The sequence below is a fragment of the Chlorocebus sabaeus genome, chromosome 25 (assembly GCF_047675955.1).
Source record: "Chlorocebus sabaeus isolate Y175 chromosome 25, mChlSab1.0.hap1, whole genome shotgun sequence".
Classification (NCBI taxonomy): Eukaryota; Metazoa; Chordata; class Mammalia; order Primates; family Cercopithecidae; genus Chlorocebus; species Chlorocebus sabaeus.
The window spans coordinates 39596529-39620136 of NC_132928.1; the positions used below are offsets into that span (position 1 = coordinate 39596529).

Here is a 23608-nt window from a genome sequence, read left to right on the forward strand (position 1 = left end):
AACTACTTACTTTACTAAAAAGAGTTAAGCTAACAAACAGCTGCTCTTTGAGGATCAGTAGATGCTGAGTACGGCTCTGGCCACACCCCTGCTGAGGAGCAGCCTACGGTCCCCAGTGGAAGTACCCCAGCAGCACAACAGTTCTCCATGTTAGATGATGTTTATTTCAGAATCTGAGACTCTCAGCTTAAGGATTTTACAACACAAAAAGATATATGGAAGGCCTTAATCAGTCAAAATACAATTACGTCTCATAATTGTTGCCTTTCCTCTTCCTCACATGATCTTTCTGAATAAAATGCCTTAACAGTTCACTAAAAATTTGTCTGAAATATAAACGTGAGCACTCAGTATAAGTGAAAGTTATTGACAATAGGTAATTAAAAAAGTAAAAAGAGGGCTGGGCATGTTGGCTCACATAAGGCACTCCAATTCATTAATCACTTTGGGAGGCTGAAAAGGGAGGATCATGAGGTCAGACTTTCAAGACCAGCCTGACCAACATGGTGAAACCCCATCTCTACTAAAAATAGAAAAATTACCCGGGCATGGTGGCACGTGCCTGTAATCCCAGTTTTCAGGAGGCTGAGGCAGGAGAATCGCTTGAACACAAGACGTGGAGTTTGCAGTGAGCCGAGATCACGCCACTACACTCCAGCCTGGAGACAGAGTGAGACTCCGTCTCCAAATAATGAAAATAATAATAACAATAATAATATTAAAAAAAAGTGAAACATAAAACAGGTGGAAAAAACTTTAATGTAATGTAATGTTTTAAAAATTTGGAAACTGAAGAAGTCATATGAAAAATAAATGGATGTTTTTATATTAATTCTGGTAATAGGAGTACAGAATTGAATGCAATTTTTTTTATTTAGGTGCTAATCAGATAATCAGAAAAATATAAACAGCAATTATCCTTTGCTTCCCTTCTTATCGAGACAGACTTTAAAAGTTTAGATTTTAACTGTTATTATTAATGTACGGACATAACCTTTCTCACAATTAAGCATACCAGGAAGAACATAAAATGGCCTGATGAGAGAAATGGAATGGATGACTGTGCCTAAAATTTAAAAGTTCTCAGCTCCATAAATGTCCCTTGAATGAGTTACTAAACGAATGAATAATTTAGGTTTTCTGTATTTCTATTGGAAAAAAAAAAAAGTCTTTTTCCCTCAATACCGCTTACCACTTTTCATGTATATATGGATCTTTTACAATTGATTGATGTTTTAATTGCCTGAAGGAAATACCATTACCTTTATTATGCCTTTAAAAAGAAGCTGGTTTTGTGGAAAGGCAGTCTTAAGTAGCACATAAGAGTACCATATTGCCTGTTCAAATCCCAGCTCAGGCATTTCAGTGTTCATGTTAAAGTTACTTTGCTCCAGGCTGTGATTCACTTTTCTGTGAAATGAAGACATTAGTTCTTATCTCCTAGATTCATGGTGAGTTCTACATGAGTTAATAAAGGCGAGATGTTTAGAGAAGTACCTGGAACAGAGTAGGCACTTGATAATTGTTAGCCATTCTGGCATAAGTAAGTCCTTTATGAAACATTTATTATTAAAAATTAAAATATAAGCACCAGTGAATAAGTCAATATCATTATCTTTACAGTAAAGATTTTAAGAGTAAAAATTAAGGGGACTATATTTAATTTGTAGTTATGCTGGGACTATAACCAAAGACTTTCTATTATAATAGGCACTACTACTACCATATTTTCTTACCTCTATTTAAAATGCAGACTATTTCTTGATAAATATTTTTAGAGAATCACAGAGCTTTATTTAAAATCAGAGTTGTTTGTGTGTGTATGTATATATATATATATATATATATATATATATATAGTGTGTGTGTGTGTGTGTGTGTGTGTATGATTTGGGAACAGAATATTAATTTAAGCCTAAAACATAGTGGATTCAGCATCATTTATGAGATTTATTTTTACCTTTTGCTCAAAAACATAATGCATTTGGATCTAACCAAACCTTTGATGACAACTTCTGCTGTACACGTTATTAATTGAGGTGGTAAGAACAAGTTAAATGATACCACATGGAATACATCATCAAATCCAAAATGTAAACTATTTTATAAAACTGATCTGCTTTCTACAAAAAGTCAATGGCATGAGGAGAAAAATGAAATGACTGAAAAAAAATTTAAGTGACATAACTACCTGATGAAAAGAGCAGAATCTGGTTGAATCCCAATTTTTAAGAATTAAAAAGAATTATTTTTAGATTTTCAGGGTAATTTGAATATGCCCAGGTGTTAGTTCTTGTCAATAAATTACAGCTGGTTTTGTTATGTGATAATGTCATTTATGACTATGTAAGTTAATGTCCTTTTAATATTTAAAATTTGGGGATATATACTGAATTGCACACAAAATATTTAAAGATGAAATTACTTGAGATCTGGGAGATACTTTAAAACATTCTAAAACACCTGCTTCCCCAACCTAACAAAAAGTGGAAGTTAGTAGATAAAATATATAAAAGAAGATTTGAGTAATATTTGAGGCTAGCTTGCCTGGGGCCTCAGGTAGAATCTCTACAGTTTGTGTATGTTTGAAATTTTGATACTAAATAGTGGTTTAAAATAATAGTTAAAAATATAAAAGATCGAATATAGGCTCCTGAATATTAGCCATTGTGTCTTTTCATGGTTTCAACAATTATTAATAGAGTAGGAACTTAATAAATACTTCTAAACTTTATGTATTTGCATGTGCACATTTCTGTTTATACTGATACAAGCTTCTTATAGAAAGTTGTTTAACTTAATATTGAAAGATTGATACTACAACCATAAAGCCTTTAACAAGATGATGCTTCTTAGATTAATTTATTGTGAATAACAATGAGACATTCTCTCTAACAAGAAACAATTGGATTACAAAAGGATTTACACTTTTAGTTCTATATTCTGCAAAGGCATTATGCTGAGGAGGTCAACCATGTTTTGGATGGAGGAGGAATTTAAATAACAAAAGTAGCAGCAATTTTTCCCTTTTCACCAACTGTAACTTGATTTAAACAAGTTATAAGCTTTTAAAGTTGAGAATAACTGTAAGGAAATGATGTCCCTATATCCAAAGCCCTGTATTTGACAGTCATGCACAAAAAAATTGAATTCGTTTTGTATAGAGAAATTTTAAGTCACATAAGGCACTCCAATTCATTAAGCAAAAGAGAATATGATAGAATAAAAAATATTTCACATGCGAATAGGTAAATACTTCTGTGGCTTTAATTATTTCTTCAATTTCTCTCCAGGTAACTATTCCATAAATAAAAACTCATATTTCTCTCACTTGATTTTTGAATCAGAAAATCTATTAGGAAAAGTGATGAAAATGCATTCTTTTGAAATTGTGTTTAGTCCCTTTAGAATGTTATGTTTACACCAATCACTGATATTGCAAGAACATTTGAGGACATTTTACCCCAGGGTGGAGAGCCAGTTACATAGTAGTCATGCTACTTTGAATTTAATTTTACAAGCAAATAACAGAAAGGACAGCAGGTGTTTTTGTCTAACACCATTGGTTATGATTAGAGATATTACGAAACTATGAAAATTAATGTTGACATACCACTTTGAAAGCTAATTTTCTTGTGTGTGACATGCCATAGCATATCTAAAGTATGTGTATTCCCACTTGCCGGAATAACACATTATTTGTTAGAGTTGTTAGTTCTAAAAGCAGATGTTGTCTACTTCAATCAATTTTCAGCTATTAATGCTAGCTTTTAACCACATTTGTGAAAGGCAGATACTTTCAATTAGTATTTTTCAAGAACTACATGGCATTTATTTTGAGGAGAAATTTAAGGCTGCCAAGAATCTATTGTAGCATAGGATTATCTGGATAAAAAATATCAAGTATAGACAGTATTGTAAGAAGCTTTAGGAAACAACTTCATTTTTCCTCTGATTTTACACTACACAGGAGATGATGAATGTGGCTATTCTAAGTGATATGAAATAAAAATAGGACTAGGGTGAATGAATTAGCAAAGTTAATACGCATACCATAACTCTCCCAATGACTGTCAACTTTTTGAAGTAATCCATTTGCTTTCTTTCTTAAAGAAACATATACACTTTGAATTTCATATTCCTATGAATGTAAAAAGAAAGCCAAATAGAAAGACACATAGAACTTGTTTAGAAAATCAATTTCATCCACCATACTCTATATGTAATCAAATGGTAGAGCTGCAATAAGAGATTATGTCACCTTTGGTTTCCCACAGTTATTGCTGACTAACTATTCATGAGCTCTTCCCTTATCTGTCCAAAGCAAATACAGTTTCAGAACTTCTCCATATCTCTGTATCCAAAAACCACTGAGGTTGGCTAGGCAGAGAGTCAGGGTGTTCCTGTTTTTATTGTTGTAATTGTTTGAGCTTAGTTTTTATTGCTAATAGCATGTACAAGCATAGACATTTCTTTTCCACATTTATTTAAAAATACTGTAGAAAACCTGGGACCTAGAAATATTTGTCAATTTGTAGATGAGAAACATTTTCAAGGATTGACACTTTGATTTCCTCTTCTCATTTGCTGCATTCTAAAATTTCCCCCTAAAACAGGGGAATATTATAAATATCATAGTGGTTGAGAAAATTGAATGAAGTGGATTTTTGGAAACTGAAGTGTACTGTTGGGAGCAAAAAAGAGAAGAATTAGGTCATAATTTTCAAGTACAGATGTTTCTACTTTGCTGAGAATTGTTTCTGGTATACCTAAGAAAATCTTCTTTAAATCAAATATAGCCAAGTTGTACAGAGTGCTTATTTGTACCTACTAAGTATGCTTATCACTTTATAAATTTTCTAAATAAATTTATTCATTCATTTTTTACCAGAGTTTATTGAGTACATAGGGACTATGACCATGAATAAGTGAGATAAAAATTCCTGCCATCATTGGACATAAATTTTCTCATTATGAGACACATTTAAAAGCAGAAAACTGAAAAATAAATGCAATAAGAAAATAAAACAGAGAAGGATGATAGAGAGGGCTACAGTGACCAGATATTTTATACAGGATATCTATGAGAAGCCTTACTAAGAAAATATTATTATTAGTTTAAAGATCTGAAAGTGATTAAGGAATAAATCATACAGATATATGAGCAATGGGGTTCCAGAAATACAAAACAGCAAATGTAAATGCTCAGATGGAGAAGCAAATGTGTATTATTCAAACTAGTGAAGAGATCAGTGAAGCTGGAATGGAGTTAGAAAGTGGGAAAGAAATCCAGGTGAACTTAGAGAGTAGTGGGAGACCTAATTATATAGTGTCTTAAGGGTCACTCTGAGGATTTCCATTTGTGTATTAAATGACATGATTGAAGGACTGTGATTTGAGACATGATATGATCCTACTTCGTTGTCATATAATTACAATGTATTTAGAAGAGACCTGTATAAGTATAAATACAAACACACGCACACACAAACACATACACACACACACACACACACACACACACGGTGGCAAACTTATTTCTAAAATATTTGGAGAGAACAGAAGATTGTTGTTTTCCTTTAGATAGTACTACTAAGCTGTGACTAACAGTCTTTATAGTTATTATAATCTAATTTATAGGTACTGATTTTTTAGGGGTTGTATTAGGCCATTCTTACATTATTATAAATACCTGAGACTGGGTAAAATATAAAGAAACTAGGTTTAATTGGCTCACGGTTCTCCAGGCTTTACAGGAAGCATGGTGCTGGCATCTGCTCTACTTCTAGGGAGGCCTCAGGAAGCTCACAATCATGGTGGAAGGCAGAACAGGAGCAGGCATGCCACATGGTGAAAGCAGGAGCAAGAGAGGAATGTGTGGGGGAGAGATGCCATACACTTCTAAAGGACCAGATTCCATGACAACTCACTCCATTCATGAGAACTCTGCCCCCGTGATCCAATTACCTTCCACCAGGCCCCACCCCTAACACTGGGGACAACATTTCAACATGAGATTTGGGTGGGTGCAAATATCCAAACTATATCACTGGTATAATGTAAGTATTTTTAGTGAAGAAGCATAGGATTCCTGAGGCTTCAGGTTGAACATAGACTGGTGAAGCTAGAAAGAAATTTAAAGATATTCTAGTAAAAACTAGTTGGTGTTATTAGTGAAAAGACTTATTCCAAAAGAAGTTAATATATCCTCAAATCACACAACTTTGGAGTCCCCAAACCATGGATTGGACAGGTCGCATTTCATATCTCAAATCCAGCCATCGTTTTATCGTGTTTGCAATATACTAGAGATATGCTTCCTGGTTTTAGTTTTGTCACTAATTGATGGAGAATTGGAGTAATTTGCTATTGTTATTTCAGCTTTCTCATTTATAAACAAGAGTATAGTTCTACTTAATTCTGACTTATTTTGACTCAACTCTATTTTTCAGTAATTCCAGATGTCTGGAAATGGGTTAATGTATAGAAACTTACTTAATGTCTCCTTAAAGGACACACATGCTGTTTAACTAATTAGCATAATTCTGTGAAAGACTGGTATTATGTTCTTCTTTGTCCACATATATTTTAAATGGAGTGACTTTTCGGCAATGGGACTGACAAGTTGTTTCAGAACTTTATGTTCCACAATCTCTGCCCTCTCTAAATAAAGATAATAAACTGAAGTCACATTGAATAATTGTCCAAAGATGGTTAGGAAGAAGAAGGAGGAGCAACAGGAGAAGGTAAGGGAGAGGGAGGATGAGGAGGAGTGGGAGAATAATAATTAAACAATTCACTTAATTAATTATTATGGATGAGGAGGAGTGGGAGAAGAATGATTAATACATAGGGACTATGACCATGATTATAACAATAATCAATTGATTATTGTTTTTATCTTAAAATATTTAATTGGTAATATTTGTACATATTCAAGGTGTACAATATAATTTGATACGCATATACACTGTGTAGTATCAACAATTATCACAATCTAATTAATTAAAACATCCTTCACCATCCATACTATACATTCATCCCCACAGTTTATTTTATAGCTGAAAGTTTGTACCATTCAATAATGCTTTCATGAAGAAAAAGGACTACATCATTTTCTTTTAACATGAAGCCCTGTGCTTTGAATACTGAATTGAAAGTGGGTTTGATTTAATCCTGGGTTCTTTCCTGGGGAAAGTAATGTTTCAGTACAATTCTCATCAAAACAACTTAAGGCATTGATATATGTGACAGGTTTCTTCCAATTTAGAGAACTAGGGAAATGCTGAGCTTCAGATCATTTACTGGAGTGATTTATGTGGGAATAAACTCAAATGAGGAATAAAATATTTCTTACAAGAATCCAAATACAGTTAAGAAGACACTAAAGAGAGACTTTTGATTCTGTAGAAAACAAAAAAGTATGAATTAGATTAAAAATTCAGTATCTATTTATTAATTTACAAATTGTTTTTCATAATCCAAGACTGTAAATGGATTTTTCTAAGCTTTTCAGTGCAAAAACAAAAAAGCATTGTGAAATATGTAGGCTATGCTACTTGCCTCCTGTGGCGCCATGGTCAAGGAAGTCATACTAATGCATAGAAATATTCAATGATTTCAATCTCGTTTCAGTTAATATTCTATTATTATTTGACACTAGAATATATCCTCATAAATCAAGCAGGTAGCCCATACTCTCAACATTAATTTGACATTGTTGCAGGAACAGTGTGATATGGATTGCTGAGGCTGAAAACACATATCTAGTTTTTAAAAGACTTTTCTTTACACGCCTCCAGGTTTTATCTTCAACAAGCACTAAAAAGCTTTCAGGTATATCCAGTCATGCTTGAAACCTCCACATTCTTTCCCATGTTGTTACTACTTTTTTTGATTGTTGTACTAAGTTATATATTTTCCCTCTGTTTGGTGAAATAAAATCACCTGTCCATTTAGTCAATAAGCTCAACTTTCTCTTTCAGATTTTTAGTCTTTATATATATTTATTCCACAAAAGCTCAGAAAATTTAGCCTGCTTGGCTTTCATTTGAGAGTTGCTAAAAACAAGTTAGTTTTGGAGGTATTTTCCTCTAAACACTTTTTTGAGACTTAGTATGCAAATCCATTCAAGTTGTTTCAGCCCTGGAACACTCCTCCAACCCTCCAATCTCCATTCACAGACGGTTCTTAACTTTTCTTTTTAATACAGAAAAAAATTGCTCCCAGTGGTCTCTCAACTTGATTTCAGGGCCAATCATCCATTATTTACCCTCCCTTCCTCTAGTTTCCTTATGTTTGTGGTCTTGAAATGGCAAGAAGTCTCCTACAGCTTGAGATCTCATGTCTATTTTCAGGGTGAGTAGCAGAAAGTAGTAGAGTACGCCATGGTCATTGACTAAGGAATAAGAAGCAATCCAAGACTCTCCGACATTAGACTTCTGTTTGTTTCAGAACTGTACAACATAGCTACCTCTAACTCTAAGGGAAACTGGAAAAGTTGTTTTATTTTGGCACATTGTGTTGAACAAAATCAAGGTTCTGTTAGCAAGAATAATAGACCTGTGAATATTGGATAGGCAACCAATGGCAAATAAAGCACCCATTCTTAAATTACATAGCTCCTTGCTGTTTCTCACTTACCTCCTCAGATTCCCTTTGCACCTCACACGACCAGATACTGTAACACTTCAATATATATAAAGATGACCTACTAATTAAAAACAGAATGGAAATATTTTGAATAAACTATTTAAATAAGGAGGTGATTACCACCAAGTCCAAAGTAATTCCCTTCCTCTGTCCCAATTAAAGTTCCCTTTTTTTTTTTTTTTTTTTTTGAGACTGAGTCTCACTCTGTCGCCCAGGCTGGAGTGCAGTGGCAGGATCTCAGCTCACTGCAAGCTCTGCCTCCTGGGTTCACCCCATTCTCCTGCCTCAGCCTCCCGAGTAGCTGGGAATACAGACACCGGTCACTACGCCTGCTAATTTTTTGTATTTCTAGAGGAGACGGGGTTTCACCGTGTTAGCCAAGATGGTCTTGATCTCCTGACCACATGATCCAACTAAAGTTTTAATAAAACAGTGTAGTCTGGTTAATGATAGTTTTTTGACAGGTTTATCTTGTTCTAGAAGAATCATGGATTGTGATTCAAAGTGTTTACATAATAACTTAACTTTCAAAATCAAAGACTACTTGGTTTTAGCCCTATGTCCATTCAGTTTTTGTAATTTTTTTTCCTGGAATATAGATATAACCTAAAAATCTATTCCTAATGGCTGCCAACATCAACTGAGGTGAGTTCACCCTTTCTTAGCTTTTAAGCTGGTTGAATAGAAGGTCTGAGATATCCTGATCCAAGTCACTTCAGAATTCCATTTATACTACAGGACTTCCACAGTCATCTGGCTTTAACATACTCTATGAAATATGTGTTTTAGTAGAGTGTACTTGGCTAAACTGTAGAGAAACTATAAATATCAGGATGATATTCAGATGCCAGTGTGAGTTACATGCCCATGTTACTTTGCGTTGCTTCATCCAGAGAAAGTAGAGCAGCTCTTTTTTTTTTTTTTTTTTTTCTCCAAAGCTTATCTGGGCTGTCTGAAATGTTTCAGACAACTCTCACCTTAGAAGGGTGTGAGATTATAATTACCTAGAAAAATATATTTTCTCAATATTTTTTTCACAGTATTTTTTGTGACCTTCTTGGGCTAGTAACACGATAGATAATAGAGTGATTGACAGCATGAGTTCCAGCTCATTTTCCTAGACAGACTGTCCTGTAACTTAAGAGGTATCCGGTGTACCTTACTCTCCCTGCTTATAACTGGAGACATTTATAGCATTCACCACACATATTGGTTGCAAAGACTAAGTAAGCATTAATATGCAAAAAATGTTTCATAGTCCATCATGTACATGGTGAGTTCTCTTTATTGTATTAGGGTTCTCCAGAGAGACAGAGCCAGTAGAACAGATATATACAGCTATAGACACACACACATATGAAAGGGGACTTATTAGAGGAATGAACTCACATGATTATAGAGGCTGAGAAGTCCCACAGTTGATCACCTGCAAGCTGGAGAACCACATAATCCAGTCATGAGGCTCAGTTCAAATCTGAAAGCCTCTGAACCAGAGAAGCCAATAGTGTAACTCAGTCTGAGAGTTGAAGGCCTGAGAACCTGAGGGACTACTGGTGCAAGTCTTGGAGTCCAAACGCTGGAGAACCTGAAATTCAGATGTCCAAGGACAGGAAAAAAAAAAAAAAAAAAAAAAAAAAGTGTGTGCCAGCTCCAGAAGAGAGTGTGAACGAGTTTGCTTTTCCCCTGATGTTTTGCTCCATCCAGGTCCTCATTGGACTAGAAGGTGTCTGCCCACATTGGGTGAGAGCACATCTTCTTTATTCAGTACACTGATTCAAATGGTAATCTCTTCTGGAAACACCCTCACAGGCATACCCAGAAATGATGCTTTTCCAGCTATCTGGGCATCCCCTAATCCAGTGAAGTTGATACCAAAACTTAGCCATCACATTGTATACTTGTGATTATTACTTTATGGTATACATGAGGAATGCGTCAATAGGTTGATGGCTCTGAATACTGGAGAGATTGTGACTCAGACCTCTAGTAAGTACATACTGAGGATCTGGTAAACTATGTCCAGAAGGACTTTTGTTAATTCTTGGCTTGAAAATTATATATGATTTTATAAGGTCAAACTATATTTTTTAGAATAGGTATTTAATCTACATATCATATGTAAATATATGAGAGAAATTATGTAACTTTTCATATCATGGTTTTAGCAATTATTTACATATGATACGGCTTTTTGTTTTGATCTTCCAAAGAATCATTTTAATATCAAAAGACAATACATGATAAAAGTAATACATGAATACAAAAAGATAAGTTAACATAACTTTGTAAACCAAAAAAACCCAATACTATCTGATAGTCAAATGATGTCAAAGTAGATTTACTGTTCAAAAATTACATTAAGGCTGAACTAGAAACACTAAGGAAAAGGCTTATGGATTTTCTCCCTGCTAACTGAACAGAGGAAGCTCTTCAAGTAACACAAATTTCTATCTTCCTGCCAGCTGATAAAAGGCTCTCATTTGTATTGTTGTAGTTTACCCCACAAAAGAGAGAACAGTGTATTTTTAATACCCATTTCATTTGTGTTGTTGCTGATATGATCCAAAGAGACTCATTTTTTTTTTTTTCCCCCAATCAGATGGTATTTTGGTTAGTGAGAGTCCTGTCAGTGAGGTGAAGGAGATGGTCTACATTTTGTATGTTTGTCTGGAAAACCAAGGATTAAATATTTGTTTATGCAGATGTGAGATAGTAATTTAAGTTAAATCATCATTGTTTGTCGTCTTATCTGGAAAAGAATGTGGCCAAAGATGGTTAGGCATACTAGATTGCTTCTGCCTTTAGAACAGTCATTTGATACATTCTGATTTTATTTTCTGCAAACATAATGTAATATTAAATTGTTAGAAAAATTAGGACATAATACCTATGTACTCTTTTTCCTGAAAAGCAAAATCATGTGAAATAGGACCATATTTTACTGTTTCTATTAGTATTTTAAATGAGACAACTTTTAAAGTTATGAATTGTCATTCCTTAAACCACTGTATAAATTTTATACTAGCACACGTGCACACACACACACACACACAATTTGCTTCTCTCATAAAAGGTAACATTTACAAGGGCCATATAGCCTATTATTTCCTAGTGATTTTGTGGCATCTGTGTTAATGCAGTTATGATTCTGAGTTCAGAATTTTATTCTAAGCGCTAGAAAACATTAATATAAAGATCTTGCATTGTGAATGTGACTTGGGTGACCTTTTTGATCCATGAAGATCACCAATCCAGGACTCCCAGAAGGTGATATTTCTTGGTGTTTTTTGTTTTGTTTTGTTTTTTAATGGCCCAGTTTCTGACAACTATTCAGCTCCAGTATCTCCATCTACATTAGCATTTTAAAGATGACGAGTTTTGAAATTACATTTTAGTCAATCAAACTCCTGAACAATAATATAGAGTCTAGAATGCCATATTGTTATTTGATGACATAGCTCTCATATGACTTACAATACTAGAAATCGGATTATTATTTTGTGGATCATAAATTCATTTTAAAAAATTCAGTCCCAGAGTTATTTGATTTTCCCCATAAGATAGGTTTTAAGAGTATTCACTGTTACATTTTCTTGGCACCATAAGTCCAGGTCAATTTTGATCTAGCCATTTTGTTTGGAGAGGTTGGGAGAAAAAGCACTTTGTTAGTCTCTAGGGATTCTAGTGTAACAATATACATTTTCCTCTTTCTTAGGAGATTATATTCCAATTAGGAAAGCTAACATGTAGACAAACACAGATACTATCAGGAATTGTATATTTTAGTTGAAATCATAAGATAAGAATCTATTATACAACACTATATTGTTATAGAGGGCTGAATTACAAATACAATAATATCTATAACAATTAATACACTGGCCCAAAAAAGTAAGTCATTGTAAGTTAGATTGTTAAGGAAGACCATTTAGGGTAAGAAAAATTGAATTTAAATCTTGCACTGGCTAAGCAGAGGAAAAAGGACATTCGATTCTGTAAAAGAAAATTCTAGGTAGTTGAAATTGTACATGACATATTTAGGACGGTAACAAGGACAGATTTGTAAGTGTGGAAAATATGTTGAGTAATGACAGCTAGATGTTGTCAGAATGTAAAGGCTTCAAAATAATTTAGATTTTTATATGAAAGGTATTGGGGTATCATGCAATCAGAAATTGATCAATTTAAGTAGATTAGCTTGGCAATACAAATCTAATAAAACTATTTTACAAAAAACCCTGCATTCAGGATTTTCAGAAACCAAGTTCTTGCTTTAATTGAGACACAAAGGAATGAGCTGATATTCAGCATTGAGGACAACAACAATGATTGTAAAAAGAGCAAAAAGAGTGAGGCCAGAGACATTTGGTTTGGAGGGATGCTAAATTGTACCACTTTTAGAAGCACACTGAAATTTCATTAAATTATTTAAATGATACAATTTCATTTGTTTTCAGGTTTTCAATGTTCATCAAGAAAAATTTATTGATTTGTCTTTAAACTGATGGGAAATTGATCAGGAAACATACTTTAAAGAAAAACAGATATTATGAAAATAAGTCCAGGTTTTAAAATGTCTACCACTCACTGGGTAGTAAGAAAACAATGTTAAATGTATGTTTATAAAAATCCTTTACAACCAGGGACATTTCCAGTTTAGGTCTGCATTTGCTTTTCTAGCTTCCTCTCCATCTTGTTAATTAATGTATTTATTCATATAAAATTTATATATAGTTTTAAATATTAGGGTCCCAGAGTTATGAAGGGATGAACAGATGAACAGATTTATGAAGGATGAAATGAAATGACCGCTTAAAAATAATATTATACTTTTAAATTCCTTAAAATTTATTGTTTAATTTTTCAAATTTGAACTCATAATGCAGAGATTTTAAGAGCAATAAAGGTTTTGAAGGTTGTAATGCAAAGATTTAAGCATAAACACTGTAAACTGATTTAGGTACTTTATGATAATAAAATTGTGAAATAAACATATGATATATATATGTGTATATATAATTGTTTTCATTATATATGTGCATGTGTGTATATAATTGTTTTCGCTCATAGGATACAAATGATGTAGCTGGTTTGACAATAGTGACTTGGTGTAATGAATATTATGGAGGGGGTGAATACAGGATGTTTTAAAAGAACATAGGAGAGGCCTGATTGCTCTTATTTGCAAAATAATTGCATGTATCAATATTCCTCAATTACACTAACCACTTAACAGCCTGAACTTGCCTATAATAATACATTTTAAACCTTTTAATCTGAGTATATGATTTAGTGAAAAATATATTTCAACTGACAGTAATCTTTGATAGAAAATTGCATATGTATGCTAATTTTTTAAATATATGTATTTTTGGTAATTTTTTACTTCCAGAAAAGTAATTGTGTTTATCTTTGTGTGCCTCATGTTTCTCACTTTGAATGTTGATGTGTTTCTTTTTGTATTTGATGTTTTAAGTGGAAGAGACATTTATCTATTGATTTTTTAAAATTATATAATCAAATGCAGCATAGATGGGGCAGAAAATTTCTATAGTTCTCTGAGAAGTAAGCAGACTTTTCTGTGCACACCACTTAACCAGATGAAGTAATAAATTATTTGAATTATATCTGTTCATGATGATAAGAAGCTGTGATTCTGGAGAAATGGAGACCAGGCGATATATCTTTAGATCTGGCACTTACTAGCTGTTTGGCCTTGGACACGTTCTGGTTATTTAAACTTTTTACAACTTGTGTGCTTATCTGTAAGTTAGGATAACAGGCATACTTATATCAGGGAGTAGTGAGAATTGTGACAATAAAATAATCCTTGTAATACTACTGTTCACATGAGAAAAGCTCAATGAATGTTAACATCAGCTAATATTATCTTTAAAATATAACCTACATCTTCAACTGCTTCACACACTTATTCATTGCCTTCTTGCAAGCCAAAAGTATTAGTAGATAATTGAATTTAGGTTAATAAATTAAAGTGTGTGTGGGGGTGTGTGTGTGTGTGTACTTTCTTCAGAGACTCAAAGTTGAGGGATCTTTGAAAGCGTGTTTCCTTTTCTCAGAGTGTAAAATTATTTCCAAGAGTGAAACTTGTGTGTCAGGAGTGTCAACATGAGCCCTAGGCAGCACTGCCAAAACTGAGATGGCCAGAGCAGCAGTCAAGAGAGAGAAAGTGACAGAATTTTATTTGGCTTTATCTGTCTGTGACTGAGCTAATAATCAGCTTATGCTTGCTTAAATGGCTGTGGATGCCTAATTCCAAATTTATATTTTAAGTATTCATGTCTGAGAATAACAAATCTATGAAGGCAGAAATAAAATAGCCTAATCAAAAAAAAGTGCTAATCTTTAAATTCAAAAAGATTCTGAAATTATATTGTTTAGGTTTTAAAGTTTGGATCCACATTGCACAGATTTGGAGAGCAATAAAGGATTAGAAGGTTGGAATAAGGGACCTTTGAAATAAGATTATTACTGCTCAGAGCAGATTTAACCATGAGACGAGGTAATTGTTTTTCTACCAACATATGTTCTAATATTTCATTGCAAAGCGCTACACATCTAGAATGTTTGTCCTGAATTTGAGCAATATTGTTTTGCATATTTTTGAGGGTTTCAAAAGGATCACAAAGAGGGCATACAAGTATATTTAAATACAGTCTTGATCATGCTATTAAAATGGCATATATTTTTTAAAAGGTGAAACACAGGGATATAGTGTAATATTATGCATGAGTGCATGAATTGTTGAAGAGAAAATGAAATGTTCCATCTTCTGAGAAAAAAAAAAAAGTGGCTATAATAAAGAAAATGCCTACAATATTTCTTTAAAAGATGATAGTGGGAATAACATTCATAATAATAGGAATAAGAGTTAACATTTATTTCCTGTTTATTCTGTGCACATTCTTTTAAATGCTTTACCTGCAATTGTGCTTTAATTGTTAACACAACCCTATATTTAATTCCTATTTTCCAGGTGGAGTAAATGAACAGGATTCAAAGTAGACAGTCTGGCTCCTAAGAAAATGGTCTTAAGCCAATATAGTGTATTGTCACTCAAGAACCTAAATGTGATATCACAATTAAAAGTATTGTATCTTTGATGTTGTCCTGCTATGGCAATAAATGACTGTTTTCCCTGAGGTTGTTAACTGCTTCCATGTGCCCCCTCCCTCACTCCGTTATCCTGTGAAACAAAACTTTCAACACATATTTTTAAAATAATACTTAGATATTTTCCTCTGAGTTTGTCTTCATTCTAATGCTTAATAGATATGTAACCAAGTCATTAAAATTGATAAGGTTCAATAATATTCAAATTTTAAAATGGGGTTAGCATTTACAAACTACTGAAAGGAGATGAAAAAAAAAAAGTGACTGGCCCCAGACAGGAGATATGATCACCAAACAGTTAGTTAATATTACTGGACCAGAACAGAAGTGATGTATTATGACAGGCTTTAGTGTGTGGCTTATTCTTCTTACGTGTAAAATTTCGACTACAGTTTACAATTTTGATTGTACATAGTTGCCACAGAGCCCCAAAATGCATGTAAATTAAAAGCCATCTGCTGTTGTCCTCTTCCCTACAGAAGTTTCAACTTTTCCTTACCTTCTTGTAGACATATTCCTCCATATTGATGGTTAGCTGGTATGTAAGGAATCCCTAATAACAATTTTGGGTTGTTGATTTACATACATAATTGACCTTGCAACCTCTTTGTATACATAATAGTTCTCTGGGACTGCATATTTTAACATGAGATTCCTGAACCCCACTCCTAGAAATTATTATGTCTGGGGTGGGGCCCAGGAACTTGGTTCACCACTCATACCTAATATCTTTTATGAAAGAAATGATCAAATCTTAAGTTGATTTTCTTTAAAACAAAAAAAAATTTAGAGTCAAACATTTCACTCATGTTGTTTCATTATGAGCATTTACCAAGTATAAGACTCCCTCATGGATGGGTTTTACATGTTACATCCTTTCATCCTGGCAATAGATCAGCAAGTGAAATCACAGTTTAACACATTGGGACTCAGAAAGCTATCGACAGTCCACAGTCATGCAGAATCCTAAATTGAACAAATGTTTGTTTGAATTCCAAAGCTTCTGCTGAAGGTTAAAGAGACTAAGTAACTTGTCACAGGTCACAGGGTAAAGTATGGCTGTAAAGTCAGATATTCACACTCCTATTCTAGCCCTCTTTTGGAACATGTATAATGTGTACACTGTGGAGAAGAGCAAATCTCAAATAAATGGGAAATATTATAGGTTGAACAAAGATGACTAGAATAAACAGCTGTCTAAACATTTCAAACTACTATGTCACATGATTTCTCTGTGATATAAACATTAATGGCCTTCTAGCTAATGATTGATTTTTCCAATTAAATTTTAAGTGAACTCTGGAAGGTATTTTTCTGCTCATAATTGTTTCCCCTAAAAGATTTTTGAAGAATTATTTTCAAAATGTAAATTCTTCCAGATAGATTAAGATTTCTTATATCCTTAAACTGCTCCAAATCATGATATTTATCATGTCAATTGCTTTTTTAAAGTTTGCATTCTAATTTCCTTCTTCTGTTCCTTAATAATCTATAGTTCCGTTACCGTAATATATTTATCCCTCCCCTTTCCTTAGTTTCTCTCTGTCTTTTTTCTCCCTTCCTTTTCTCCTTCTTTTCTTTAGAATGCTTACTGAAGTATTATAAAGCAGATGTCAGGAACATTACCACACATTTGATAAAAAACAGTAGAAGACCTACCTGCCAACCATGCAGTCACAATCCTTAGCCCAAGTGGACCGTAAATAGTGTGTCTAACTAATGTGTATACATGACTAAAATGTGACTTCTTTTATTTGTGTTAATACTTAAGCATAAAAAGAAACAAAGTGGAAATACACTTGATACGAACTAATTTTGAATTGTCAGGACATTTGTCTCCAAAATTCTTTTGAAGTTTTAAGATAAAGTAAGGGGAGCTAAATTTTACCTTGTTGGGTGGGGGAACCAACCATGTGAAAAATCCATTATACAATTCTGAAATGTGCTTAGTCTTTATTTTTGACTGCTGCTTTCACTAAGATTACACAGGAATTAAAGAAAAGACAAGTAACTACATGTCTTATTTCTTGAAAAATCTATTTCGTCTTTGTGGAATGTAGTAAAATAGTAAAAGGTAGGTGCTAGAGGAAAAAGGATACAAAGGAGCAAGGAAGAAAATCTACATGCTATCTCTTTAGTCCCAGGGCACCAGAGCTTTGGCAGTATGCTGAATTATCAATATTCATACATTAGAGCTGAAACCCAAGAAGCTGAAATCCAACAGCTGAAACACTTTCCTTCGATAATGTGTTTGCCAGACGTGCAAAGGATTGGAAAAGATGGAAAGCTGGAAAAAGTTCTTGCTTTTCTGAAGTGTCCAAATGATTCTCTCTACAGTGCCCTACTTTTGTGAGCTCTATTTTTGCCTTAGGTCTATTCATTTCATTTATTGTTTTCTTCTTATGATTTGGAAATATGATTAGAGCTTACAGTGGGAAATGAGTTGGCTCAAGGAATTGATTCTTTGGTTTCAGGGAAGAAAATATAATTTTCATCTGAATAGGATGTATATTTTATGTAGTTTCTATTAGATATTAGATATACATATACATAAATAAGATACACATAGGTGTACATAAATAAGAACTGAATAAAGAAGCAAAAATGGGGAGGACAGCGCAAGAGAGTGATAGCAATGAAAAAAAGAAGAAAGAAAAAGCAAGGAAGGAATAAATGAGGAAAAATGTGATTGAGAAAAAGAATGAAATGGTATAAACATGTAAGTAACTGTAAATGATAAATCTGTAGTATTAACATCTGCATTCTACAGCTAAATACAGAAATGATTAATCAACCTATTTTGTACACCAGCAAAAGAAAGCTTTTTTCACATATATTCTGTGGTGAGAAAACAAGGAACTACAGCAAGCATAACAGAGACACTTATATATTGATATAATGTTTATGAAGTGCCAAACAGCCTCACATCTTTGTTCTTGCACAACACACTGGGCATGCTTTTGGGATATTTTTTGAGAGAATTTATCTTAAAAGTATCTGAAGGAATTCAAAAATGAATTATCTTAGTCCACATTATGCTGCTTTAAGAGAATGTCACGGAGTTGGTCATTATAATGAACAAAAATATATTGGCTCAGGTTTCTAGAGTCTGGAAAGTCAAGATCAAAAGAATGGCATCTGGGGAGGGCCTTTTTGCTGCACCATCTGATGGCAGAAGGGCAAAGAGAGGGCAAGACAGGGAGCAAAAAGGAGCCAAACTTGCCTAATTATAAGAAACTAACTCCCAAGATAAGGGCATTAATCTGTTCATGAGGGCATTTCTCCAAGGACACATATTCCATTAGATACTACCTCACAATATCACTGCATTAGCAACCAAGTTCCCAGCACATGAACTTTGGGAGACATGTTCAAGTCATGAATCTAATAGGTTTAAGATTTCAATCAGTGATTTTCAATATAAGAAAGAATTAAGAGGAAAATGTTTTATGGTTGGCTTAGATTTGATTTACTTTTTTATTTTCTTCTGAGTATATATAATGTAGCTGCATTTAGAGAAGCTGGACAAGAAAGGTTTTTGCATGTTTTTAATTGTGCAAATGTCAAATAAAGTATTGTATTACTTTACTATGTGCTACTTCAGAGCTAGGATTTCCCAAGTGTATTAAATGTTCAGTTTAGGGTTTAAATTTCACTTAAAAATACACTTCTTAAGAAAATATTCCTTTGGCTAATCCATGCATTTTATTCAATATTCAATAAATATTAAAGGCTTGTTATCTCCTGAAATTCTACTGGGCACAAGTTATATAGCTGTGAAAGAAAACATACAAGAGTCTGGCAAAAGGGTATTATATGTAATGAGAGAAACAATATAAATAAGTAAATACACAGTAATACAAAATCTTAAGCAGAAAAAGGCGCTATGAAAATTAGTAAGTAGATATTTAAAGGACTGAGTGCAGCATATATATTTTGCAGGAAATCCCAAATGTATTAAATGTGAACACCAAAAAATCATAAGAATACCAAAAATAGAATTGTTGTGTATCTGCTGTGAAACAGACACTTTGCAATGTTCTAAGTACATGCACAGAGTTAGACCCTAACTTATTTCTCACAAAATCTCAACCTGGAAGATATTACTATTCCCATTTTTCACATGAGAGAACTGTGTGTTATAGATGCTGTGCAACTTTTCCCATGATCATACATCCAGTATGAGAAAGCAATAAACTAAAAACAAGGAATTGTGTTTTTACAAGGCCATTGCTCTTCTTTCATTATTTTACTGGTTTTAAAATACCAAAATAGTTTAAATAACATAAGAAAATCGGAAAAGTGAGATTTGAAATTGGAATCATGATTAACCTGATTAGAAAAAAAGTTAATGACTCAAATCAAACACATTAAACTAACACACTTACCCCTTATTGAAGGAGCTTGTTGATTTTAATGAGATATTTTCAACTATTTTCTTGAACAGCCTGTAAGAATAAACTCAAGCATGTTTTAATAATATGATCTTTTTGAGTGGGTACTTGTCCTTTCAATGTTGATGACAACCCTAGCATCTAAATACACTGATTGACAATTTAGAGCCATTTGTTTTTCTTTCATTTTTCTTTTACTTTCTATTCATGCTTCCTGCAACACTAGTGATCTATGAAGCTAAGAGTAAATGAATGAACAATCACCATTTATATGCTCTAATTCTCCTACAGATATTTTATGATAAAACCACTTACCTTTCTTCTTGTTGCTATTTCAAAACAATAATGACCTATTTTTATCTACAATCATGTTCCATGTGCACTAATGAGATAGCATGCAATCTCTTTAGAAGATATCTCATATTTAGAAACGCATTGCAGTTCAGATCAAGTATAGCTCTAATCTTGTTTTGCGCAGTGATAAATGGAACATGTACACACGTGTGTGTGTTTGTATTATATAACCTAATTATAAGTTCTGTGAATATTTTATTTCATTTAAATTACTGGCTGGAGATGATCTGAAGAAATGACAGTGAAGATTTCTGAGCTAAGGTTTACTGCAGTACACAAAGTATCTTTGTATTTATGTAGATTCGTTTTGTTTTGTATTTCTAGAACCTCAACCTACTGGCTTACTCGCATCCAGTCTTTTCTCTACTGCAATGAGAACGGCCTCCTAGGCAGTTTTTCAGAAGAGACGCACTCGTGCACGTGTCCGAACGACCAGGTGGTCTGCACCACGTTCCTGCCCTGCACAGTGGGAGACGCCTCCGCTTGCCTGACATGCGCACCAGACAACCGCACCCGCTGTGGCACCTGCAACACCGGCTACATGCTCAGCCAGGGGCTCTGCAAGCCTGAAGTCGCCGAGTCCACTGATCACTATATTGGCTTTGAAACTGACCTGCAAGATCTCGAAATGAAATATCTGCTGCAGAAAACGGACAGACGAATAGAAGTCCATGCCATTTTTATCAGCAATGACATGCGCCTCAATAGCTGGTTTGATCCCTCCTGGCGTAAGCGGATGCTCCTCACCTTGAAGAGTAATAAGTACAAGTCAAGTCTGGTCCATATGATTTTGGGTCTCTCTTTACAGATTTGCTTAACTAAAAACAGCACGTTGGAGCCAGTGTTGGCTGTTTACATCAATCCCTTCGGAGGCAGCCACTCTGAGAGCTGGTTTATGCCTGTAAATGAAAACAGCTTTCCAGACTGGGAGCGGACTAAGTTGGACCTCCCCCTGCAGTGTTATAACTGGACATTAACTCTGGGGAACAAATGGAAGACATTTTTTGAGACAGTACACATCTACCTAAGGAGCCGAATCAAGTCTAACGGCCCCAATGGTAATGAAAGCATTTACTACGAACCTCTGGAGTTTATTGACCCTTCCCGGAACCTGGGCTATATGAAAATCAATAACATTCAAGTGTTTGGCTACAGCATGCACTTTGACCCTGAAGCAATTCGGGACCTGATTTTGCAGCTGGACTACCCCTATACTCAGGGATCCCAGGACTCAGCACTTTTGCAACTACTAGAGATCAGAGACCGTGTAAATAAACTCTCCCCACCTGGTCAGCGTCGTCTAGATCTTTTCTCTTGCTTGCTTCGTCATAGACTCAAGCTGTCTACTAGTGAGGTGGTGAGGATCCAATCTGCTCTTCAGGCGTTTAATGCCAAATTGCCAAACACAATGGATTATGACACGACCAAATTATGTAGTTAACCATAAATGTCAAGCACAACCCAAAATCTTGAAGGAGTTTTTACAGTGCTTTTGTGGAACAGTTTATGTTTGGAAGAGTAAATTTAAATTGTCTTTTCAATATCTGTCTTATATCAGTCAATAACATTGGATGGAAATTTACACACATGAACTTGCTGACAATGAATATATTATACTGCAGTTTTGGTTTATGAATGAAATAAATACTGACACCAGTCTAGAAGACATTCTACTTTTTACAATAAATTTCATTTGTAATTTTATATGTTCCGTGGCAATGCTTTTGTGCATTACATCCTCTAGCGGGAACATAAAAAGATACCAATAAAATTTTGTAGCTGAACAGTTATTAAAAAGAAGTGCTGTGGGATTCCTTTTTTCCATGAAATGAGTTCTATTTTGGTATAGTTTGTTAGAACCTGGGGAAAATTCACCAAGACTTTTTAATGGAAACATTTGAAGGTCTCTTTCAATTATCTTTATGGAAAACCCAACTAGATAGGATACTTATTATTCACTTTGTGTGTGTGTGTGTGTTTATGGTTAACAGAACAACGACAGTAGTATGGTTATTACCTGCATTTAGGAAACCAATACTAGAGACATAATTATAATTAAAGTATTCAGATAAACTAATTCTTAAATATCAGAACATTTTGGCAAACATACAGAAAAATCAGTGTGATAATAAAATATATCATGGAGAAAGGAAACTCTTAATTTCCTTAGCAACTTGCTTTCTCCTTCCCTTTCTACATTCTAGGAACCAGTAATCAGCGCGCTCGGCACAATTATTTTAATTTCAAGTCCTGAAAACCTAGTTATTCCAGCACTTTATCCGTGTCAATAAAACATTCTAGAGTTCACAAATTGTAAAGTAATGGTATAAAATAAATGTTCAAATAACTAGTTCAAGCGTAAATAGATTTGTTTCCCTCTCCCAGAGAAGCTCATAATACTAAAAATATTTTGAGGAGAAAATGAGTTCAATCTGAAACCAATTTTAGTTCAAAATGTTGATCTGAAAATTAAATTCCCATTTATTCGTGAAATAATATTAGATATATTATCAGTTTTTTTTTCTGTAAACGTGAATTTCATTTGTGTTTAACTATGTGACCGTATCTGTAAAATGTGTTTTTTGCTATTTATCACTCAGCTCTATTCTAGATAGCTTATAAATATTTTCTTATTACTTAACCAAATCCATTGTCCAGGCCAGACCATTTCCTGTTGGTCATGAAGGCATTTCTCAGGGCACAGAGAAAGAACCCCATGGCATGGATGAAAAAAAGAACTGATAGAACAAACATTAGAATACAGCCATTCTTGATTCTTGGGTTATTTTTAATTCCTAAGCATTTAAGAGCAAAAGACAGTTCAGACTGAAAATAACCAATACACCATAAGCAAAGAATTGTTCTTCCAGCTAATATATGCGTAGCTGAATGTCTTACTTCGGTTAGCTGATTTTTTAAAAAACATTAATTTCTGTCATAGTAGGTCATTCAACAGAAAATTTATATTAGTATTAAACACCATCTTTCTGGAATCATAGAAATTATTATTTTTGTTTAATTCTGACAATAGCACTAAGTTATAAATTATCATTCTCATTTTCTTGGTGAAAATA

The 23608-nt window shown here is 33.8% G+C and overlaps 1 protein-coding gene across 3 annotated transcripts in view; it reads left to right on the plus strand.

Annotated features, from left to right (window-relative positions):
* BRINP3 (BMP/retinoic acid inducible neural specific 3) overlaps positions 1–22335 on the plus strand; it is a 395286-nt gene extending 372951 nt beyond the window's left edge. For 2 of the 3 annotated variants that reach the window (XM_007989132.3, XM_007989129.3), the window contains exon 8: positions 20859–22318. In XM_007989132.3, coding sequence (XP_007987323.3) covers positions 20859–21975 — 1117 coding nt within the window. In that variant the 3' untranslated portion in view covers positions 21976–22318. Of the gene's footprint in view, positions 1–20858 lie in introns of all 3 variants that reach the window. The other variant, XM_007989133.3, reaches the window with a different exon arrangement.
* Positions 22336–23608: the final 1273 nt, after the last annotated feature.